Source organism: Muntiacus reevesi, chromosome 3 (assembly GCF_963930625.1).
Source record: "Muntiacus reevesi chromosome 3, mMunRee1.1, whole genome shotgun sequence".
NCBI lineage: Eukaryota > Metazoa > Chordata > Mammalia > Artiodactyla > Cervidae > Muntiacus > Muntiacus reevesi.
Genome location: NC_089251.1, coordinates 97,188,698 through 97,214,235, shown reverse-complemented (window position 1 = coordinate 97,214,235; position 25,538 = coordinate 97,188,698). Strand labels below are relative to the sequence as shown.

The window sequence follows — 25,538 nt, the reverse complement described above, 5'->3', positions numbered from 1 at the left end:
TGTAACACAGCCGTATCCTAAAGGAAATCAACCCTGAATATTCACTGGAAGGACTGACGCTGCAGCTGAAGCTCTAATACTTTCGCCCCATGATACGAAGAGTCTATGCATTGGGAAAGTCCCTGATGCTGGGAAAGACTGAAGGCAGGAGGAGAAGGGGATGACAGAGGATGAGATGGTTGAATGGAATCACTGATTCAACGGACATGAGTTTGAACACACTCAGGGAGATAGTGAAGCAAAGGGGAGCCTGGCGTGCTACAGGCCATGGGGTTGCAAAAAGCTGGACACAACTGAGCGACTGAATAACAGGAACAAACTCATTCTCTTGTTTGTTATCTCTCGGGGCTGCTGCACTGCAACAACAGAGCTGACAGCTGGGTCAGCGCTCACAGAGCCTGCAAGGTCCAAGCTGCTTTTCACCCGGGCCTTCCCAGAAAAAGTGTGAAAGCTTCTGCTCTAGTCCAGTCCACCTCTCAAGCCTTGGCTCCCACCTCACTCCACTGACATATACCTTTTGCTCTAGTCATAAATGGATTCATTCACGTACTGTTTTTCCTGCCTTTATCCTTTGTTTCAGGTCATTCCTTTAGCTTGAATGTTTCCTTTTACCCCTTTCAAGATAAGAGAAACCCCACCTTCCTTCAGGACTTAAACTCCATATAGTTCAGCAAATATCTTAATTGCCCAAACTAAAAAATACCCATCTCTTTTATTTCTTATAATATCTTCTAGACTACTTATGCTAAAAGAACAAAAAACAGATACAACACAATATATTTCTCTTCCTAACTAGAATGTAAAAATAGGAAAGAGTGTCTTATTTTTTCCATCTTTAGAGTAACAAGCCCAGAACCTTATACTTAGTAGCTGCAATTCTTAATAAAATTTGATATTTTTGAAAAAATTATGTTGGTGATATATGGGGTTTAATTGAGTAAAGAAGCTATTTGTTTAATAAGGGTTGTACAATCATAAGCTAAAAATACAGATAAATGACAAATTGATTTTACTGTCTGAAATTAAACAAATTTTATGGCAATTCCTAAAGTGATTGACAGTACACCACAAGTGATGTGTTAATATTTTTTAACCTCCAAATCCAAATCTTTTCACCTTGAACTCACTGTATCCGGTTACTTAACACTTTTCTCATTTCTTATTTCAAAAATCAGGCTATTTCTATGCATGTATATCATCTTTCTAGGATATGAGGATAACATGTGTGTATACACATACACAAATACTTTATATTTCATTAAGAACATCATAAGAACAAAGGTACTTCCAAAATGTTAATTTGATTAATAGATTTAAGTATTCTCACAGAACTGAAAGAATTTACCCATCTCTGAGCCTGGTAGCCTGTCGTCTATGGGGTCGCACAGAGTCGGACACGACTGGAGCGACTTAGCAGCAGCAGCAGCAGATAAATGTTGGCTTCCCAGCTGGGATACAGAACCCACCTGCCAATGCAGGAGACATGAGAGACCTGGGTTCGATCCCTGGGTCAGGAAGATCCCCTGGAGGAGGGAATAGCAACCCACTCCAGTATTTTTGCCTGGAGAATTCCATGGACAGAGGAGCCAAGTGGGCTACTGTCCTAGGGTCACAAAGAGTTGGACACAACTGAAGTGACTGAGCATGCACAAACACGCACGCAGACCTGAATGCTAGTATTTACATATTTTGTTTACATATAAATAAGTTTACCTGCTCATACAGAAGAAAGGTCTTGTCTCTCTCAGATGTGAGAACCTTGACATTACCCTGAATTTCTGCCAAATGACGCTCATATTTTTCCAGCATGCATTTGAGTTCTTCACGGTCTCTAGTTGTCTTCAAAAGCTCTACATCACAGTTTGTACCCTACAATTATTACATGAGAAATCTGAATAAACAACAAGGTCCTTCTATATACCACAGGTAAACTACATTCAATATCCTATGATGAGCCATAATGGAAAAGAATATGAAAAAGAAAATATGTATGTATAACTGAGTTACTTTGCTATACAGAGTGAAATTAAATACAACACTGTAAATCAACTATACTTCAGCAAAAATTTTTTTTTAAAATGTGAAATTCTTCTTTGACATGTGTTACTAATACAGTCCATGGAGTTGCAAGGAGTCGGACACAACAACAACAACAACACACACACACACACACACACACACACACACTAATAGAAACGTCCTACTGGTGGCAGCACACAATTTCTGGTTAAGCAAACATGAGTATATAATGAAATAATGAAAAAAAAGCTTAAAAATCACTTCTCTTTTAAACAACATCATCCCAAATTGCTCCACATTTGTCTGATTATCCCCCAACCACTACTAATGCTGGGGATAAAGGACCAATTTTGATGGTCCACGGTGTCACCAAAGAGAGCTCCATCTCCCATTCTCCTTGAGACACCAAGTCACGCCAAATTAAAAGGAATTATTTCCAGATTAGGTGAATCAAAAAATAAAATCCACTGCTTCAGCAACAAATTCCAAAACATTTATAAGTTTCCAAACACCTACCCGAGAAGATGGAGATGGGCGTCGTGGGCTTTTAGATCTACTTCTGATCATCCTTCTCAAATTTTGAGCTTCACTCTTGTAGTAATCTCTGTCTGCTTCTAAAGTTTTGACAAAGGAATCAAGTCTGGAAGGAGATTTATTTTGTGCTTTTTCAGTCTCTAAAATTATCTTGCCAAGGAGGAAAAAATTAGGCCATTATTTCAAGCTAAACTATATCATCATTTTCTAAACGAAAGTTGAAAGCAAACAGGATCCTTAAAAATAATAAATTTGGCATTTTGAAATAATTCAAAAAATAATAATTCAGCAATACTTTTTAAAAAGCAGTTAGAAAAAAATTAAAAGCACTTAGTACCTTTCTTTTCCAGGATTTCTGAATGTACTGTATTTTTATTTCACTGAAAATGTCCCTATGCTGACACAATAATTTTGAAGAAAAAATAGTAAAGAAATTTCAGAGGCCAGTATTGTTTCTTATAAGAGATCTAGTTACAAGTTCTAGAAATAAAATTAATTTGCTTAGAGAAACTTGTATGCTATTAAAGCATTTATTTATAGTTTCAAGTTTTATTCAATAATTGTTCAATGAATAAATTAATTTAAAGTTGGATTAATTTAATAAATTTACTGAACAAAATAAAATAATTGAATAAATTAAATGAATGCTGGATGTTCTGTTTGTATATACTTTCAAGTGCATTTCCATTCACTTTAATATATTTAGAAGCATTTGTTTTACATTCATTTACCAATACTTTATTGGGATAAAAGTACAGACATACTTTTAGAGAGGGTGTTTCAAATATTTTAAATGACAACATTAAAATACCTAAATAGAGCAATTTTCATCTCACATTGTTAAAGAGAACATATTACTCAGAACTAAGTAACAACATTTGACTTTAAAAAATTTATTATTAAGAGGGATAAAAGCTAATGTGTAAACAAATACAGCTTATATTTTGAGAATTAAATTACTCATAGATATCATTTTAATCAAGTAACAGCTAAGGACATTAATAAAACCAAGCAAAAGTTCTCTCCAGCCCTAAGAAAGGACAGACTAAGGAAAGGGAGCAAGAACAGCATCGCTTTTACAGATGAGAGGTCTCCTGTCCACCAGGGAGAGTGCTGATTTTAGAAAACAAAACACTTTTTTATTTTTCAAAAATTACATGAGAGCCAAAACATATGTATAACTTTTTGCAGTCCTACTAACAGAACAAAAGTGATTCCTTAACATTTATTTATGAAAAATGTACTTACAGATCTAAGCCTTTTTATTGTATCTTCCAATACTTTTATATTATTTTGCTGGCAAATGAGCTCAATCTGAAAAACAAGCCAGAAAAAAATGCTATTTAGGTGGGAAATGTCTAAATTGCTTTTGGTGGAAAGACAGCATAAGAAACAGAAGCCACTTAAAATGATACAGACAGTAAATATTTTATGAGAGAAAAGATAACTTATTCCTTTATATTTACCTACTTTTGATGGTAAAAGAACCCTGAATGAAATGAAGCAGTTCCTTTAGATTATCTAATGTTTTGTATAAAAAACTAATTGATTTCACGTCACCAAACTACTGCTCATAAACTGAAAGAAAATGTTAATACTAATTATAATTCTGAAGATGAGAATAAGGAAGTCAAAAGAATGACTAGAATGAAGTTAAGTTTTCCCAAGTCAGAAATGATTACTCTTTCCTGTGAGCTCTTTTAATAGTTTAATTCAATCCAACCAACAAAATACTTTTTGTATCAGTTTTATGACACTGTCTTAACAGCCTTGTAGTCACATATTTAGTCTATGACTAGACTGTACATTCCCAGGGAATAGTGGTTATGTTTTTATGCAAAGCTGTAAATCTCTGTTAAAAGTTGACATATTAGTTTAATGGATTTATTTCTCAATTCATAACTTCCTCCTATGTTATTCCAAACTAAAATGTTTCCCTTTAAAATTTGAATTTTCTGGAATTATTTCTTCTCATTTATTCTTTAGACCAAAGTTCTAAGATTTCTCTGGCAGTTATATTTTAGTTTATGAAATACTAAAGGGTTAGTTGTAGTATGGAATATAACTCATGTACAGTTTGGATAAGCTTATATATAATTTTGAATAATTTTCAATGCTTTAATTTTCACTGCTATCTAAACACTAAAATGATGTGGATCTATTCTGAATTATGTGTAAGTTCAGTTGCTCAGTCACGTCCAACTTTTTGTGACCCCATGGACTGCAGCATGCCAGGCTTCCCTGTCCATTACCAACTCCTGGAGCTTGCTCAAACTCATGTCCATTGAGTCGGTGATGCCATCCAACCATCTCATCCTCTGTCGTCCCCTTCTCTTCCTGCTTTCAATCTTTCCCAGCATCAGGGTCTTTTCCAATGAGTCAGCTCTTCACATGAGGTGGCCAAAGTACTGGAGCTTCAGCATCAGTCCTTCCAATGAATACTCAGGACTGATATCCTTTAGGATGGACTGGTTAGATCTCCCTGCAGCCCAAGGGACTCTCAAGAGTCTTCTTCCAACACCACAGTTCAAAAGCATCAATTCCTTGGCACTCAGCTTTCTTTATGGTCCAACTCTCACACCTATACATGACTACTGGAAAAACCATAGCTTTGACTAGATGGAACTTTGTTGGCATAGGTCTATCTATGTGTAAAGGTGTTCATAAAAATTAAGTATAAAAACTTACACGGTCAAAAATTTTATCCAGTATGACACATTCTGGTAAAAAATGAATTTATACATATATATCCCAAATACAGATGGACTATAATCAATAGTATGTAAACTGAGCAAGATAGATTATGTCTAGGTATAGCAAGGTGTGATTATGGTACATATTATTTTCTTCATTATACTCTTCTATTTTAAAAAAATGTATTACTTTTATCAAGATAAAAAAATTTAATGCTTATTCCACTCTGAAAAAAAATTTTATAACTGGCCCAAATGAAAAGATGTTACTGCCTTCACTTGACAATTTTTTAATGAGGATCTTACTGTGTTTCTGATTGTCTCACATGCCGGTTATAGCACAGAATAAAACAGGAACCTTTACCCTCATGGAGCTAACATTCTAGTTGAAAAGAGAAAAATAAAAGATAATAGGTAAAGTATTTATCAGAGAGTGATTATGTCATTCAAGAAAAAATATAATGAACACTCACACCTGTTCTATACTTCAGATTTTTAAAAAGGGAATGAAATAGACAAAGATCCTTGCCTTTGGACACCTTATAGTCTAGTTGGTAGATCACAAAAAATAAACCTAAAAATAAATTATATAGTATGTTAGAAAAAAGGAGTAATATCCTTAAGGATACTGGGAGTGTTTACAAAGAATAAAATTTAAAATGGGGTGATCAGGCAAATTCACACTGAGGGAGTCAACCATTGAAAAACTGAAGAAAAATATTCCAGACAAAGCATACAGCTATAGCAAAAGGGAAAAGATTGTTTGCTAAATCAAGGAACAGTAAGGAGGTCAGTGTGGCTACAGCAGAGGGAGGGAGGAAGGAGGAAAGTGCTAGAGAAAAATGAAGCAGGGGAGAGAGAGAAGGGAATCTGTGTGTGTGTGGTTGGGGGCGTGGGTTAGACACATACACAGGCTTTATGCTTTGTCTTCCACATGGTAGGTTCTAAAGTATTTTTGACTGAATCACATATAAAGTAACAGTAATGACAAGGGTTACCAGAGATTCAGTCTAATAATGGCCCTATGTTAATTAAAAATATAAATTGCATGACAAAACTAGTGATGATAAAATTACAGTTCTGTTTCTTCATGTTTCAGAAACTTGTGTTCAACACTCTGGGAAATACTGCATTAAGTCGTAAATGATAAACTCAAAGTGAAAAGATAAAAGTAGGCTTATGGTCATGGTAGCTTTAAAATATGTCTTAAAATTCTGATCCTCTTGCCTTCAAAAAATGGAGCTTAATTCCCCTCCCCTTAAGTACTGTCCATACTTGGGGACTCTCTTCTAACTAACAAGGTATGTGGGAGTGACTGTGTAAATTTTGAGACTGGAAACTCTTCCTTTTTGTTTCTTTTGGATCACTGTGGCAGAGGGAAGCCAGCTGCCACAAAGAATATATCAAACAACCTAGGGAGAGTCCACCTGGCAAGGAACTAAGCGAAAAGCCAAAGTGTTAGTCGCTCAGTTGTATCTGACTCTTTGTGACCCTGTGGACTGTAGCCCACCAGGTTCCTCTGTCCATGGCAGGAATTCTGGCCCAGAAAGTGTTAGTCACTCAGTCGTGTCTGACTCTTTGTGGTCCTGTGGACTGTAGCCCACCAGGTTCCTCTGTCCATGGCAGGAATTCTGGAGTGGGTTGTCATTCCCTTCTCCAGGGGATCTTTCAGACCCAGGGATCGAACCCCAGTCTCCTGCATTGCAGATGGATTCTTTACCACTGAGCCACCAGGGAAGCCCAAGACACTAAGTTTCTTGTCAAAAGCCAAGAGTCATCTGAATAAGTCATCTTAAAAGCAAATCTACCAGTACACAGTCAACCCATGACTACAGCCTGACAATCATCTTGATTAGTTTCCTGAGAAATGGTGAACCAGAACTACTCAGCTAATCTGCACTGGAAACTGTAAATATTTGTTGTTTAAAGTCATTAAAGTTCAACAGCAATTTGTTACATGGCTATAGATAATATAACAGGCTTCCCTGTCCTTCACTATTTCCTGGAGTTTGCTCAAATTCATATTCATTCAATCGGTCATGCTATCCAATAATGGCCTCATTTTTAGTTAGAAATATAAATTGTATGAAGAAACAAAACATTTCATTTTTTTATTTTTTAAGACTTTTTTTTGATGTGGACCACTTTTAAATCCTTTACTGAATTTGTTACAATACTGCTTCCATTTTGCGTTTTGGTTTTTTGGCCCCAAGGCATAGGTGGTCTTAGCTCCCGGACCAGGGATTGAACCTGCAACCCCTGCATTGGAAGGTAAAGTGTTAACTACTGGATCACCAGGGAAGTTCCTCAAAACATTTTAATGGAATAAATGATGGAAAGAAGTTACTCAGTGGACTTTAAAAACATGGCTAAAAATAAACTCTTCTGAGTAAATAAAATTAATATTATTTCAATTCTAGACAAACTAACAGTAGCTTTAGCCTCAGACTCTACTTCCACATACCTAAAGCACAATCTTAAACAGTATAGGAACCCAAACATTCTCATCTCTCAGATTAGAAATTCTCGTTTCAAGTCTCATCTCACAAATCAGACAAAGACTCTTTACCCCGGAACTGGATGTCTAAACTGTACACCCAGTGATTTGATGATAACAACATGCACTGGGGTTCATATTCCCAGCACAGAGCATGCATTTTTTCTAATCCCCATTCTACGTGGCACATTTGTTTACTGAGGTTGGTGCTTTCATTTCAGGATCTTTCACCAACAAAAAGGACCTATTTCCATTTTATCCTCTCTCTGTTAACTTTTTAATACTTTCCCTGTATCAACAATGTTATCTCTTCCCTAAAACTGCAGCCCACTTCTTCTACAAATAGCTTTCCAATTCTCAAGTACACCAGACTTTCCACATTATACATATATGGATATCTCTTTCCTAGAAACACTCTCTTCTGAGATGGACAGAATTTCCATTTACAAATTTAATATTTTCAGTTTTAGGTAAATCCAAGATCTTTTATTTTGGATGTTTTCCAATCCTGAAATTCTCCCTTTCTGATAGCAGAAGGTTCATTCTGAAAGAGGACTCTTTCTCTAGAACACAGACTCTAATAATCCTTTAAAATCAATACTTCAAAACTAGGCACTCTCCTTATAGAAGAATTTGGCCAACTAGGCTTCCCACAGTCTGGGAAGGAATGCTGTTAATTTCAAATTTGAAGAAGAAAACAAGAAAGACATAATTAAACATAAATTCAGTGTTTTTTGATAATTTTTATAATTAAGACTGAACTCAATTTACCATTAAACAGTGAATGAAGGATAACTATTATTTTAAAAGAAACAATACAAACAAAAGAATTTATTAAGAATGTTTAAAATAGTTAAGCCACATTTATTTATATTTTTGGCCATGTGGCATGTGAGAACTTAGTTTCCCCACCAGGGGTCAAACCCATGCTCCCAGTTTGGAAGCTAGGATTATTAACCACTGGACCGACAGGGAAGTCCTAAGTTACTTTTAAATATCCTCCAAAGACTTCAGCAGCAACCATTATAAGATAAATTGCAAATTAAACACAAATCAAATCATTCTTATCTACTCTCTCAAGTAGTTCTTCTAAGGACCTCCTCCAGGCAACACTATTAAAGAAGATAGTGTAATAAACTTCATGTATTTGAGCATTCCATTATTCAGACTTTTCACTACTACAGACTCATCTTTTACACATTCTAAGTAAGTGAGGTTACTGCAGATAAGCAAATACCAGCCCGGTGTTCATAACTAGCTCTTATGTTTCAAATTACTATAATAAATAATGCCTTTAATAACTTATGTTTGCAGCTAGATCATTAAGTGCTTTATCATATGCTACCAAGAATGCATTAAAAGGATGTTCAAGAACTAACATGCAATGACAATTAGCTTTGGGAAACTATCTTCTCACAGAGACAATTTATTAATTTAGTGATTAATAAAATCAATCACATGTTTTCACTTAAAAATTCAACAGGTTGGCTTTTGGCTTTCAGACATACTCTGTGTCTTGCATATAAGCTATTAGACAGCAAAGAGAAATGAAACTTTCATCTTATAATACTGCTTAAATTCCTATCTTCTAAAGGTCATGGTAGGGTACCAAAATTTAATCAAGAAATAAAATGTTTATCAAAATATCATGGGACTTCCCTGGTGGTCCAGTGGTTGAAAATCTGCCTGCCAATGCAGAGGACGCAGGTTCAATCCCTATTTGGGAAACTAAGATGCCGCATGCCACAGGGCAACTGAGCCCACACACTGCAACTACTGACCCCATGTGCTCTAGAACCCATGCTCCAGACTAAGAGAAGCCCATGTACCACAACGAAGACCCAGCAAGGTCAAAATTTAAAAATAATAAATAAATAAACAAATGTTTTTATGTAAAAAAATCATAAGGCTAGTTATTAAAATAATATGGTAGTGGCATAGAAAATGACAAACGAATCAATGAAACCAAAAAGTCTAGAAACATATCTATACACATATAAGAATTTAGTGGCTGTTAAAATGGCACTTCAAATCAGTGACTGAAGAAAGGATTAGTCAACTCTACCTCATACTAGAACAAAAAGAAATTCCAGAAGGATTAAAACTTTAAATATATATACTACAACTCTTAAAACTGTGGAAGATATTCTTGCTGTTTTTGAGGTGAGAAGGCCTTCCCAAACAATGATCAAAACTAGGTGGAGATTTTCAGAGGAATATTTTTAGGGCAGTGAAATTACTCTGTTTTATACTATAATGGTAGATACATGTCATTTTACATTTGTTCAAATTGTAGACTGTACAACATTAAGAGTGAAACCTGATGCAAACCGTGGATTCTGGGTGATCTTGATGTCAGTTCATTATCAACTGTGACAAATACACCACTGCTGGGGGATGCTGATAATGAGGGACAGTAGGCATATGTGGGGGCAAGGAGTATATGGGAAATCTCTCTACCTTCTGCTTCATTTTGCTCTGAACCTAAAACTGCTCTAAAAAGGTAAAATATATTCAAATGTTTTAAAAAGGGAGTGGGAACTCAAAAACATCAAAGATCAAAACTCAGAAGTTGGTAAAGACTGATAAATATGACCACATAGAAACTTAAAACTGAGGTTTAAGAAAAACATCTTTTTTTTTAAGTGTGAAATAAATTTCGTGTGTGTGTGTGTGAAAACAAAAAAGAAGAATGGAAATATACATATCTATTTGTTGGCAGATACCTCTGCAGAAGATAAAAGGATTAAGGAGAAAGAGAACTCTTCTACATATAGAACATCCCCATTGCTTAAAGCTTTTACTGTGACTACATATTACTTGGGCTTCCCAGGTGACTCAGTGGTAAAGAATCCGACTGCCAGTGCAGAAATGCAGGAGCTGCAGGTTCGATCCCTAGGTTGGGAAAATCCTCTGAAGGGGGAAATGGTAACCCTATCCAGTGTTCTCGCCTGGAGAATCCCATGGACAGAGGAGCCTGGAGGGCTACAGTCCATGGGGTTGCAGAGAGTCAGACACCACTGAGCACGAGCACATATTACTTAGGAAACTTTTTGAGCAGATTTTTTTAAAGAAATAAAATATGAAGCACAATATAATTTAATCTTTAGAATAGACAATTAATTACAATGTCAAATCTAAAAAACCTTCAGATGATATAAATGAGTATGTCACTTTTCCTACTGCATTAATAATTTGTTGTTGTTTAATCATTAAGCTGTGTCCAACTCTTTTTTTGAACCCATGGACTATAGCCTGCCAGGTCCCTCTGTCCATGGGATGCTCCAGGCAAGAATACTGGAGAGGGTTGTCATTTCCAGGGGATCTTCTCAACCCAGGGATTGAACCTGCGCTTCCTGCATTGGCAGGCAGATTCTTCACCACTGAGCCACCAGGGAAGCCCGAATTAAAAACTGCATGATCTTTAAATAGAACTAAAATCCTGATCAGTAGTTAGTTGGGGGTTAACTAGACTTGTTATGGTGATTATTTTACAATACATACAAATATCAACTCATTATGTTGCACACTTGAAACTAACATAATGTAACATGTCTATTATACCTCAATTAAAAAAAAAACTGATTAGTGATAAATCTAGTACCTTTGCTTCTTCAAGTTCCTTGTCAGCGGTATCCACCACAAAATTTTTTTCTTTTTCTAGTTGCTCTGCTAGTTGGTCAATTTTAATCAATTCTTGACAAAGATGCTCATTGTGGCTGGTTAAATCATCTACTTGACTGCTTACCACCTCCTTACTATCCAAGAGTTTCTTAACATATTCTTCCAACCCATGATTTGTCTGTTTGAGATCTTCAATCTGTTGTAATGAGAAAGAAAATAATCACATTAAAAGATTTCCTTAGCTTCCCTCTGAGGAGAACAACTAGGTGACTGGATTCAAGAAAGGAGGTTTGCTTCCCTGGCAGGGAAACTTAACTATGTATCTTTTTTCTGAATTTCATCCCATGTGACTATATTACCTATCTGAAAAATATATACTAAGTAAATACTTTAAGGTTTATATAGCTGCAACTCTCAAGACAATTTTCAGCTTAGAAACAAAAAAACTTAGCATTGATTTTTTAGAAAAATTGCCAAATACTTGTATCTGCAGACAACGAACCAGTCTTGAAATAATTATTATTATGTTATTATCATTAAAATCACTAATTAGGCATTCTTTAGAATTAAATTTCTAATTATTGTTATCAAAATATGTCAACTCTTTAGAAAAATCCTTTTGAACATATCAGTAACTTACATGACTAAGCTAAATACTGATACCAAATCAATCAAGTATTTGCTGACTAAAGTGGAGGACCACAGCTTCCTTTCCCAGCCCACTAGCAAACCACCAACGGATGAAGAAAAGGGCCTTTTCTATCACGAAGGTATCCAAATGCCTTTAAAGGAAAAAAAATATGTTAGACTCATTGAATAAGGATAATATGTTAAGAATTTTGTTAAATTCAAAAGATACAAAGATAGGTTAAGTATCTGCTAAAGGAGAATGTATTGTTTACTTAAGAAAACACATATACAGTATGTAAATGCCATAAAAGAAATATCTGAGATAAAGTGGTGGCACAAAGGTCATTTTCCATAAGATCTGTCCTGTATATTTAACAAATATTTACTGAGTACCTACTATATCCAAGGTACTATGTTGGTGTAAGATGTAAAATGAAGAAAAAACAATTTTGGTCTTTAAAGAGCATCTAAAATTGCTAAACCCCTTATGTAACATTATTCTTAGCTCTAGCATTATTTTTTTTTGTTATAACTGTGCCCTTTTCAAAGAACTAGAGACAGCTCTTTCCAAACCATCAAAATCAACAAAATTTTCTTTAAAAATATAAACTGTAATATTTGTCACATATATAAGGAAGTATCCTAAAGGTCATGAGTTACATATAACTAAGTGTAGTACAATGATATTTATTATGCTCAAGAAGATGAGAAAAGTCATTATTTTAACCCAACTCTCACTTTGGTATTCTTGCCTGGGAAATCTCATGGACCGAGGGGCCTGGTGGGCTATAGTCCATGGGGTTGCAAAGAGTTGGACACAACTGAGCGACTAAACAACAGTAAAACAAGGCACCTTAACCTGTGAGATTTACATGTAAAGAATTTAAGTTGTCAAACCCAGGAAATGAAAAAAAATGTGAAGAAGCTTTTTCTTTAAAAAAAGCAAAAAGGTAACTGTAAATGCACTTATTTGTTTAGTTGAGCTTTTATCGCAACCAGGCTGAATGGCAGCAGTACCTCCTACTCTCTTCTTTTTTGGTCTTCTCCCAAAAACAGCTAAAAATTCTTTGAAAGTGCAAATTTGAGGTACTTTCAATAGCCTTATGGTACTTCATTACAGTGAGAATGAGACGAACAAATTCCATTTGTGATCCAAGGCCTACTGCCTGTAAAGCCCTTTCCACCGTCTTCAATATATACCTAACTTCTAGACAGACTATAAGAAACAGTCTCACACAGACTCTCCTTAAGCACTATGGTGACCTGAACAGGAACGAAGTCCAAAAGGGAGGAGAGACATGTATACGCATGCCTGATCCGTTTTGCTGTATGGCAGAAACTAACACAACATTGTAAAGCAACTCTATTCCAATAAAAATTAATTAAGAAAAAAGAAACAATCTCGCTAAACTGATTTAAAAACCTCTATTAGGGAATTTATTGAAAAAGTGCTATATACCATGTTACAGAGCCCTCTTTGTAAGAATCCTCAGGGATACAGAATGGATAAATAATAAGGCCCTACTGTATATCCCAGGGAATTATATTCAATATTCTGTAATAGCCCATAATGGAAAAGAATATGAAAAATAATATACATATAACTGAATCACTTTGCTGTACACATCAGAAGCTAACACATTATAAATCAACTATACTTCAATAAATTAAAAAAGGACAGAACCCTCAGGAAGAACTTTGCTCAGGTCTCCGGTTTCAGGAAACAACGTACTTCTTTGTATACCTGGTTTGCTTTTATCCTTTGGACCATAAACTATTTAACTACAATTTCTTTGTTGCCTTTGCCTCTAGGAAGTTTAAAACAACCTGCAGCTCGCCTTTAGTAACTAGTACAGAAACCACGCAGTGATATCCTGTTGGCTCTTCTCATCCATGATTGCACTAAGCTTCTGTCCTTTCCCTTGCTCTTATTACCTACTTTCATTACTAGTATTTTCCCCAAACTACAGGATGTGGGATAATCAAACAAACTTCAGTTTGTCTGTCTGTCTTTTTGTCTCTGTTCACGGCTTCTATAGCGCCATGTCTCTGAGCAACAAGAACACGCTAAACCTGTTTGCTAACCTTCCACTGCTCCAGGAGAGGTTACAGGTTTCTCTCTTCTGGAGAGGAGAAGCTTGTAACCTCTTATATATATAAAAAGTGTCTTATATAGTTTTATCTTAATATTTTTATAAGATTATTATAATTATGTCTTTACTTCCTTGACCCTTCCACTAAATTCTAAGTAACTTTAAAGGGCTTATGTTTCTAATCTCTGGATCAACATAACTCTCATTTCTGTGTCATTTATCATTTATCTAGCCTATAATGCTAAATTATCATTTAACATTATAAATAAATAAATACTCCCCTCACCTCAACATTAAGCCCTACTTTTACTTAATTCCAAGACACAAGTACTTAGAGCAGGAGATGAGAAAGGACATGGGCTTTTGTTTTTTATTTTTGTTTTCTTTTTGTTTTTTTCTTTTTTAGGACATGGGCTTTTGGACTGAGGCAGCCAGGTTTAAAACTTGCTGTAGTTCTTCACCAGTCACTTGACCTGAGGCAATTTACCAGATTTTCTTGATCCTAAGAGATGCATCTGATTTCAGAAAAAAACAAATGAAGCCTCCTAAGTCTCATCTGTTAAGTGGGGAGAATACCTATAATTTGCAGGGAAAGTTAGAGAGATCTAAAAGTTCAAGTAAAATTGCTGGCAGATAACAGGTAATTAAACACAAGTTTTTATTTTAAAAAAGACTTTTTATTTTGAAATAACTAAAAGTTCACAGAAAGCTGTAAAGGTAGTAGAGAGGCTCATGTGCCTTTAATCCAGTTTTTCCAACAGTTATATCTTAAATAATTACAGCACAATATCAAACCCAGAGATCTGACATTGGAACAATGTTTATCTATTGGTCTATATCATTTTATCATGTGTGAACTGCTGTAACTACCACCTCCGTAAGGTACAGAACTATTCCATCTCCACAAAGGTCACCCTCCCATTACTCCTTTACAGTCACAGCCATTCACTCCTCACCCTTAAATGTCAACAGTCATTAATCTTTATAATTTTGTCATTTGGAGAATGCAACATAAATAGGTAGACAACATAAATAAATGCTGGCAAAATTCCACATAGTGAAAGTTATGGTTTTTCCAGTAGTCATGTACAGATGTGAGAGTTAGACCATTAATAAGGCTGAGTGCTGAAGAATTGATGCTTTTGAACTGTGGTGTTGGAGAAGACTCTTGACAGTTCCGTGGACTGCAAGGAGATTAATCCAGTCAATCCTAAAGGAAATCAACCCTGAATATTCATTGGAAGGACTGATGCTGAAACTGAAGCTCCAATACTTCAGTCACCTGATGTGAAGAGCCGACACGCTGGAAAAGATCCCGATGCTAGGAAAGAGTGAAGGTAGGAGGAGAAGGGGCAACAGAGGATGAGATGGTTGGGTGGCATCACCAGCTCAACCGACATGAGTATGGGCACACTCCAGGGACAGTGGAGAACAGGGCAGCCTGGCGCACTGCAGTCCCTGGGGCTGGACACAGCTTAGCAACAAGAGAACATAAACAGAGACCTGTGATACAGGTCACAGCATGTTACCTGTTGACACTGATTTTCACTCAAAACAGTGCCCTTGATATCTCAGTTGCTATGTGGAGCAACAGTTCTTTGTCATTGCTGAATAATATTTCACAGCGTGGATTACCGTGGTTTGTTTAATCACTCACAATTAAGCAAAATTTTAGATGTTTCCAGTTTGGGACTATAACAAATAAAGTTTCTATGAACAACTATATACAGGTTTTTGAGTGAACATAATTTTCATATCTCTGGAATAAATTCCCAAGAGGAAAATTTCTGAGTTGTACGGTAAATGTACGTTTAGTATTTTAAGAACTAAACTATTTTCAAAGTGTCTGTACCATTTCCCATTGCCATCAGGAATATATGAGTGATCCTCATTTTTGCCAGCTTTTGGTATTATCACTACTTTTTATTTTAACTGCTCTCAACAATATGTATTGTTATATCATCATGGTCTTAATTTGTATTTCCCTGTTAGAAAAGATGAACATCTTTGTCTATAATATTTCGTTCTGTGAAATATATCTTCATATCCTTTGTTCATTTTCTACTTGAACTGTTTGTTTTTTTTAACCTGTTGAGTTTTGAGAGTTCTCCACATTTGTTCTCGATATGAGTCCTTTGACAGAAACAGGGATTGTGGCTTATCTTTTCATCATATTAACAGGGTCTTTTGCAGAAAGAATGAATGAATCATACTTCTGCTGTCATGTCTAAGAACTCTTCAGCAAGTCCAACATCCTGAAGATTTTTTTTTTTTTCCTGTTATCTTTTAAAAAAGTTTCATAGTTTTGTTTTACATTTGATCCACTTTGAGTTAATTTTTGTGTAAGGTGTGAGGTTTAGGTCTAGGCTAATTTTTTCCCCTAAAAGATATCCAACAACTTTTGTTGAAAAGACTCCCTTTCTTTATTAGACTGCATTTGTACCTCTGCCAGAAATCGTCTGGCTGTACTTGTGTAAGGCTATTTCTGGATTCTCTATTCTGTATCATTGACCTGAGTCTACTACTCTAGCAATACCATACAATCGTGATTATTGTAGCCATATATTAAGTTTTAAAATCAAGGAGAATGACTCTTTCCACTTTGTTCTTTTTCAAAATTATTTTTTCCTGGGATTTTGATGGGAATCACACTAAATCTGTATATAAATTTGGAAAGAATTGTTATCTTTATTAGGTTGAGGCTTCCAATCTCTGAACATCTGTTTAAATCTACTTTGATTTCTCTTATTAACATTTCAGTTTTCAGAATGTAAGTGCATACTTATTTAGCTAGATTTATATCCAAAGATTCCATTTTCTATTTGAGTGATTGTAAATGGTATTGTATTTTTTATTTCTACAACTTAATTATAATATACAAATATACAATATGTTTGTCTTGTATTCTGACCTTTTGAACTTATTAATTAGTTCCAGTTTCTACACTGTAGATTTTGTAAGATTTTCCAGGAAGAAGATCACGTCATCTGTAAACAAGGAAAGTTTTATTTCTTCATTCGGGTCTGAATGCCTTTCAAGCTAGCTATATCATTATATTTGAAATGAATTTCTCATAGACAGCATAAAGCTAGGTCATGTTTTTTTTTAATCTACTGTGACAATTTCTTTTAATTGGTGTATTTAGATTACATATATTTAATGTATTTACTTTTATGCTAAGATTCAAGTGTGATTTTTTTGTTGTTTTCTGTTTGTTTGTTTTTTTTTTGTTTGTTTTTTTAAAAATTATTGGTTTATTTTACCTGCTTTCCTCTGAGTTACTTGAACATTTTTTAGAATTCCATTTTGATTTATATATAGCAATTTTCAGTATATCTCTTTGTAGAGATTCTTAGTTGTTGCTCTAGGTGTTTCATTTATAGTCATAAGCTATCACAGCCTACAGGCTTTCCAGGTGGTACAATTGGTAAAGAATCCACCTACCAACGCAAGAGACACGAGTTCGATCCCTGGGTAGGGAAGACTCCCTGGAGTAGGAAATGGCAACCCACTCCAGCATTCTTGCCTGGAAAATTCCATGGACAGAGGAGCCTGGTGGGCTAGAGTCCATGGGGCTGCAAAGAATCAGATACAACTGAGTGACTGAGCACACATCACAGCCTACATTTACTAGTTCAAGTGAAGTGAAAATTATTACCTCCCTTTATGTCCCCTACCCTCCTCTATTAATAAAATAATTGTCTTAAATATTCCCTTTGCATGCACTGAGAAATACGTTTGACAGACATAATTCGGAAAAGTAGAAAAGGAAATTCTATGAAAGTTACCCATATTTTTGATCTATGGATTGTTCTTCCTTCCCTCTTGTTCTTCCAAGACTACACCTTTTACGACTTTCTTCTTCACTAGAGAAATTCCTTCAGCTATTCTTTTAGGGTAGCTTTGCTGGCAACAAACTCAGTTTTCTTCATCTGAGAACATCTTAATTTTCCCTTCATTTGTGAAGGAAACTTCTCTAAATACAGAATATGTAGTAGGTTGACAGTTCTTTTCGTCCAGCACTTGAAAAAATGTTGTGCCACTTCCTCCTGATATCCATGATTTCAGATTTGCAATCATTTAAATTGGTGCCCTCCTATAAATTATGAATTATTTCTCTCATTTCTTTCAGGATGTTGTCTTTACTCTTCAGTTTGAATATGAAGTGTCTCAAGGTAGATTTCTTTGGGAGACCCCTAGTAGGTTTTCACCCACCTTCTTTCAAATTTGGGGAATATTTAGCCATTATTTCTTCAAATACTTTTTCAGCCCCACCTTCTCTTACCTCTCTTTCTGGGACTCCAACCATCCAAATGCAGAGCGTTTTTTATAGGCCCACCTATCCCAGAAGTTTTGCTCATTTTTTTCAATCTATTTTCTATTGTTCACATTAGGTAATTTCTCTGTTTCTACTCTCACGTTCAGTGACTCATTCTTCTCTTCTCCATGTTTTTGCTTGTTGAGTTTTTAATTTCAGTTACTGTACTTTTAAAACTTTTTTTGTGGTAAAATAGAACATCCCCAAATTTACCACTCCAACCATTTTTTTTCCACTCCAACCATTTTTAAGTGTTAAAATTCAGTAGCATTAAGTACATTCAAAACATAGTGCAACCATCCCATATCTAATTCTCAGAACTTTTTCATCATAAACAGAAACTGTACCCATTAATCACCTATGAATCTGTCTAACTCTTGTAAGTGGAATCATACAATATTTGCCCTGTACCTTATATCAATGAGCACACCGTTTTCAGGGTTCATCCACCTTGTTGTCTCCCATCTGAATTAAGGCTGAATAAAGTTCCGTTGCTTGTACATACCCCACTTTGTTTATGCATTCATCTGTCGATGGACATCTGGGTTGTTTCCCTATTTGGCTATCATGAACTTTGGAATACAAGTATCTGCTTGAGTCCCTGCTTTTAATCGTTTGAGAATAGTCATGGGAGTGGAGTAGCTGGATCACATGGTAATTCTATACTTAACTTTTTGAGGAATTATCAAACTTTTTTGTTAAACCATTTTACATTAGCAATGCATAAATAATTCGATTCTCCACATCCTCATCAACATTTGTTATTTTTTGCTTTTGCATGATAGCTAGTGGGACATGGAACAACAGACTGGTTCCAAATAGGAAAAGGAGTACGTCAAGGCTGTATACTGTCACCCTGCTTATTTAACTTATATGCAGAGTACATCATGAGAAACACTGGGCTGGAAGAAGCACAAGCTAGAATCAAGATTGCCAGGAGAAATATCAGTAACCTCAGATATGCAGATGACACCACCATTATGGCAGAAAGTGAAGAACTAAAAAGCCTTTTGATGAAAGTGAAAGAGGAGAGTAAAAAAGTTGGCTTAAAGCTCAACATTCAGAAAACTAAGATCATGGCATCTGGTCCCATCACTTCATGGCAAACAGATGGGGCAACAGTGGAAACAGTGTCAGACTTTATTTTTGGGGGCTCCAAAATCACTGCAGATGGTGATTGCAGTCATGAAATTAAAAGATGCTTACTCCTTGGAAGGAAAGTTATGACCAACCTAGATAGCATATTAAAAAGCAGAGACATTACTTTGCCAACAAAGGTCTGTCTAGTCAAGGCTATGGTTTTTCCAGTGGTCATGTATGGATGTGAGAGTTGGACTGTGAAGAAAACTAAGCACCGAAGAATTAATGGTGTTGGAGAAGACTCTTGAGAGTCCCTTGGACTGCAAGCAGATCCAACCAGTCCATCCTAAAGGAGATCAGTCCTGGGTGTTCATTGGAAGGACTGATGCTGAAGCTGAAACTCCAATACTTTAGCCACTTCATGCGAAGAGTTGACTCACTGGAAAAGACCCTGATGCTGGGACGGATTGGGGGCAGGAGGAGAAGGGGACAATAGAGGATGAGATGGCTGGATGGCATCACCGACTTGATGGACATGAGTTTGAGTAATCTCCGGGAGTTGGTGATGGACAGGGAGGCCTGGCGTGCTGCGATTCATGAGGTCGCAAAGAGTCGGACACGACTGAGCGACTGAGCGACTGAACTGACTGACTGACTGAGTGGTCCTAATTGGTGTGAAGTGATATCTCACTGTGGTTTTGATTTGCATTTCCTTAATGACTGTGATGCTGATCATCTTTTCATATGCTTATTGGCCATTTGTATCTCTTCTCTGGAGAAACACCTACCCAAGTCTTTTGCCCATTTCTAAACTGAGTTGTTTTGAGTTTTCTTGTTGTTGAGTTGAAGGAGTTCTTTATATACTCTGGATATTAGCTCCTTAGCAGATACATAATTTGTAAATCTTTTCTCCCATGTGTTTTTTTGGTCACAGACCTTACTTTTTTCAGAGCAGTTTTAGGTTTAGAGAAAAACTGACCATTAAGTACAGAGAGTTTCCACACACCCCTTCTCCCCTCTCCCACTCACCCCGATTTCCCCTTATTTACATCTTGTTTTACTGTGGTACATTGGTTACAACTGATGAATCAACATTATAAATTATTATTAAGTAAAGTCCAGAGTTCAATTAGGGTTCACCTCTTGGGTTGTAGGTTCTGTGGGTTTTTACAAACATATAGTGACATGTAGCTATTGTTACTGTATTATACAGAATATATACTGCCCTAAAAAATCCACTGTGCTCCATTCACCCCTCCCTCCAAACCCCAGACAACCAGTGATCTTCTAAAGTCTTTACTTTGTCTTTCCCAGATGGTCCTGAAGTTGGAGTCACAGAGTACATGATCTTTTCAGATGGGCTTTTAACACCTCACAATATCCTTTCAAGGTTCTTTCATGTCTTTTTATGGCTTGATAGCTCATTTCTCTTTATCAATGAATAATATTCTATTGTGTACCACAGTTTATCTATTCACCTATTGAAGAACATCTTGTTTGCTTCCAAAATTCCACTTGGCTCTATTAATACTTTATATCTTTTGTTTCTTTGATGAGATTTTCTGTTTGTTTCAAGCATGCTCAAACTGCCTGCTAAAGCATTTATTTGAGGGCTAATTTAAAATCTTTGTCAGATAACTGTCATATCTGATGCATCTCTGCATTGGTGCCTCTTCATTGTCTTTTCTCACAGAGGCTGAGATCATCCTGATTTGGGGGATGAGGAGTGATTTTAATCTTTTATTGAGGTCTGGCAGTCTAAGACACCGACTCGTGTCTTTCAGTCGGCTTCCTGTGACACTGCTCCAGGAAGAAAAGAGGGACACTGCCTTTCTACTGTGAACAGGAGCGGAAGTCCAGTCTCTCCACAGGGCCTCAGGTAACACCCAGGAAATGTGGGGCCTCTTGTGACTGCTAGGCAGGGATGAGAATTCAGACCTCAGCTGATACCACCAGAGGGAGCAGGAACAGAGGCATCTTATTACTGCTCCCACGTACTCCCCACTGCCACTGTGGGTGGGTGGACTTGTTACTGTTGTAGGGTGGTAAAGGTTCTGCCTCTGCACTAGGTCACCTCTGATATCACCCCAGCAAACAGAAATAGGAAGCATCTCTTACTACCAGGAGGCAGTGGACTTCTAGGCTCCTCACATGGTCTCTGGTGACAATATGGGGTTGGGGGCTTCCTTATTGCCTGATGGACACTAAAGTCTTGGTTCCCCACTCAGCCATCTTTGATACAACACTGGTGGGATGGGGGCCTTGTGGGGTAGGATGGCAGGGGATGAGGCAAGGTGGGCTCTCTTGTTATAGTATGAGCCTCTTTATTCTAGGCTCTTTATTCAGCCTTTGCTGGCAGGAATGGGGCTAGATTTCTCCTTGGTATTTGCTAAGAGTGGGCAGTTCTTGTCTAAGAGTAATCTGCCTTGCTAGATTGCCCATTTCCTAGTCCTTTGGCTAGGAGGGATGGCTTTTCTGAGAACTTTTAAAATCTGCATCCCTTATTTCTGGTTGCTAGTTTTTCCAGTACTCTGCCTGGGAAACCTGGAGCACAAAAAAACCCCAGAAACTCCCTACCATGTCCTAACATTCATTGTGCACTGAGATCCCTAGACAGTCTTCCTTGTGCTCACCTGTCAGTGTTCTTAGGTTTGCTTCACACTCAATATTCAGGGTTTTAGCTTTACTTAGTGGAAAGAGTAAGGAAAAACGAGTCTACTCCATTTTCCTAGAAGAGGAAGTTTCTTTTAACAGCCTTGTTGGCTCGGAAAAATGGTAAGGAACCTATCTGCAATGCAGGAGATCCAGGTTCAACCTCTGGGTCAGGAAGATCCCTTGGAGAAGGAAATGGCAACCCACTCCAGTTTCTTGTGGAATTCCAAATACAGAGGAACCTGGGTCCTGGTGGGCCACAGTCCACGGGGTTGCAAGAGTTGGCCACGACTAAATGACTAACTTTTCGCTTCATTAATAGCTATTCCACCAGAAGACCAGAAACAGTACTGAACTTAGGAGTTCACAGAACTGGAATCAAATTCTAACTAAATTGGGAATTCAGGGAAATCCTAGCTCTGTCACTCATTAGTCAAATATAATAATTCTTTAACCTCTCGGAACTTTAGCTTCCACATCTGTAAAGTGGAAATGATACCACAGTCTTACGAGGTCAGGATGATGAAATAAGATTATGTACTTAAAAACATCTGATCTGATACCTGGCACATAGTCTGTACTCACTCACTCTGTGTGTTTTCAAGATGGTTAAGATAAAAATGGAATGATTTTAGACCCATACAATTTAAATGAGTACTGAATGAGAATTTATTCTCTATCTTATTTTAATATAAGCCTCCATCCCAAATTAACTTAGGGACATATGCACAGAAACTAAGTATAACCTGTAATTTCAGTGTAGAGATGAATTTGTCTTGATTTCTCACTTCTTGCTCTAGCTGGAGAATATTCTGGTATTTTTCAGCTTCAGAAACTGGAGCCCCTAGACCAAAATCATGTTCTTTGGTGGTAACCTGGTGGAAAGAATGAGAATAATACAGAGACATTTAGGTTTAAAACAGCCATGTGATTTCCCACAACAATTAAAATTTTGAAAATTAGTAACATTCAATTAAAAAAATGTTTTTGACCTTGTTCCACCAGGTAAAAGGACTTCATCAAGTTTTAGTTTCTTAAAACTTTACATTACAAAACTTTTCCCATGTGTTTTCTATATATGGAACTACAATCTTGAACACAATTTTTAAAAAAGACATACCCCACCATATCTAAGGAAACAAGGGTCAGCAGCAAATTATGTGGTCAACTTCCAGGTCTATGATATTCAATACAGCGGCCACTAGCTACCTGTTCATTGCTGTTTTTGTGTATTAACAAAAAGATTTGCTACCCATAACACAAAGGGCTAAATTCCCTAATGTATAAATAACTCCTATAAATAAAAAAAGGAAAAGAAATACTCTAATATAAAACTGGCCAAGAATAAGGGGCTTCCCAGGTGGCTCAGTGGTAAAGAATCCACCTGCAATGCAGAAGACCCTGGTTCAATCTGTGTGTCGGGAAGATCCCCTGGAGGAGGAAATGGCATCCCATGCCAGTATTCTTACCTGGGAAATCACATGGACAGAGCAGCCTGGCAGGCTACAGTTCACGGGTTGAAAACAGTTGGACACGACTGAGCACGCACCCATGCACCAGGATATTTCACAGAAATGGCTTTTAAATACATTTCAAGATATTTAATCTCACCATTTAGAGGGATACACATTAAAACAACACTGAAATACCATTTTTTAACCATTGCATTGGCAAAGATCATACAGTTGGTTATATAACTTAGCATTCTAATATCACTAGTAGCAGTGTAAATTGATACAATATTTATAGAAACAACTGGGTAAAATCTAGCAACATTACAAATTCACGTAGCTTCTGTACAAATAATTCCATTTCTAGGAATTTTTCTACATACATATTTGCACATGAGCAAAATAACAAGTGTTAAAGATTTTCCACTTTAGCATACTACACATGGGATTGCCCAAGTGGCACTAGTGGTAAAGAATCTGCCTGCCAATACAGGAGACACAAGAGATATGGGTTCGATCTCTGGGTCAGAAAGATCCTCTGGAAGAGGGCATGGCAACCCACTCCAGTATTCTTGCCTGGAGAATCCCATGGACAGAGGAGCCTGGCGGACAACAGTCCACACTGCTGAAGCGACTTGGAATGCACACATGCATGCTATACATACTACTCTGCGCTATTCTTTTTTTCACTTGACTATGTATCTTAGAAACTGTGTAATTTACGGAAATAATCTGTTCTCTCAATCAAGGCTGCCATTATGTTAAGAGAGAATTTGCTACAAGCAGAGCAACACAGATGCTGTGCTCCAGAACCTGGCTCTTGGGAAATTACAGGATCAGCATCCCCAGTCACTGACCTTGTGTCACACCCTGTACAAGTCAGCCCATAGCAGTCTGATATGTTTATTTTTCTTTTCCCTTCTCTAACCAAGACACAAATCTGCTTTTTCTGCTCTCCAGTCCAGCAGTTCCTGCCTGTCCTGGAACGTAAGCATTAGATTCCACACAGCATTTCTAATTATGAATCGTTTTAGGCCTTTATGAGTTAGGCTGAAATCCTAACCACCATTTCTTACATAGTTTCTGTTGAAAAACATATTCCTAGTTATAAACATGCAACTTAGTATAACAATCAAATGATTCCTCACTACTTTTCAAATTTTTGTAAACGTGAATAATTTGGGAATCTTGTTAAAATGTGTTTTTTTTTTAATTCACAGTCGCTCTGAAATATTGCATTTCAAGAAATTGCTCAGCGATAATTCTCTGGTGATCCAGTGGTTAGGACTGCTTATTTCCAACCAGGGGGGCTGGGATTCAATCCCTGGCCAGGGAACTAAGATTCTGCAAGCCCACAAGTTGCACGACTGAAAAATAAAAATAAAGTAAATAAAACATGAAAAAGAAAAAGCTTCTCACACAGATGAACCTATTTGTAAAGCAGAAACAGACACCGGCGTAGAGAACAAACATATAGACAGCAAAGGGGGAAATGAGGGGTGGGATGAATTGGGAGATTGGGACTGACATATATACACTGGGGTTTCCCTGGTAGTTCAGTTGGTAAAGAATCTGCCTGCAGTGCAGGAGACCTGCATTCTATCCCTGGGTCAGGAAGATCCCCTGGAGAAGGAAACAGCAACCCACTTCAGTATTCTTGCCTGGAAAATGCTATGGACAGAGGAGCCTGGCGGACTACAGTCCATGCGGTCATGAGAGTTGGACATGACTTGGCAAGTAAACCATACATACACTGCTGATCCCAGGAATAAGACAGATAACTAATGAGAGCCTACTGTATAGCGCAGGGAACTCTATTCAGTGCTTCTGTGGTGACAAAGAGGGGATATATATATACATTTGGCCGATTCACGTTGCTGTACAACATAAACTAACAGAACACTGTAAAGCAACTATACTCCAATAAATACTAAAAAAAAAAAAAAA

At 36.8% G+C, this 25,538-nt stretch overlaps 1 protein-coding gene across 9 annotated transcripts in view; it reads right to left on the bottom strand.

Annotated features, from left to right (window-relative positions):
• TSGA10 (testis specific 10) overlaps positions 1-25,538 on the bottom strand; it is an 86,116-nt gene that overhangs the window by 50,561 nt on the left and 10,017 nt on the right. For 3 of the 9 annotated variants that reach the window (XM_065929734.1, XM_065929735.1, XM_065929736.1), the window contains exons 1-6: positions 23,610-25,455; positions 22,887-23,015; positions 11,348-11,563; positions 3,802-3,867; positions 2,536-2,703; positions 1,714-1,869 (exon numbers count right to left, since the gene is read on the bottom strand). In XM_065929734.1, the coding sequence (XP_065785806.1) occupies positions 1,714-1,869; positions 2,536-2,703; positions 3,802-3,867; positions 11,348-11,563; positions 22,887-23,015; positions 23,610-23,693 (819 nt within the window). In that variant the 5' untranslated portion in view covers positions 23,694-25,455. Of the gene's footprint in view, positions 1-1,713; positions 1,870-2,535; positions 2,704-3,801; positions 3,868-11,347; positions 11,564-22,886; positions 23,016-23,609; positions 25,456-25,538 lie in introns of those variants that run through there. The other 6 variants (XM_065929737.1, XM_065929733.1, XM_065929732.1 and 3 more) reach the window with 5 other exon arrangements.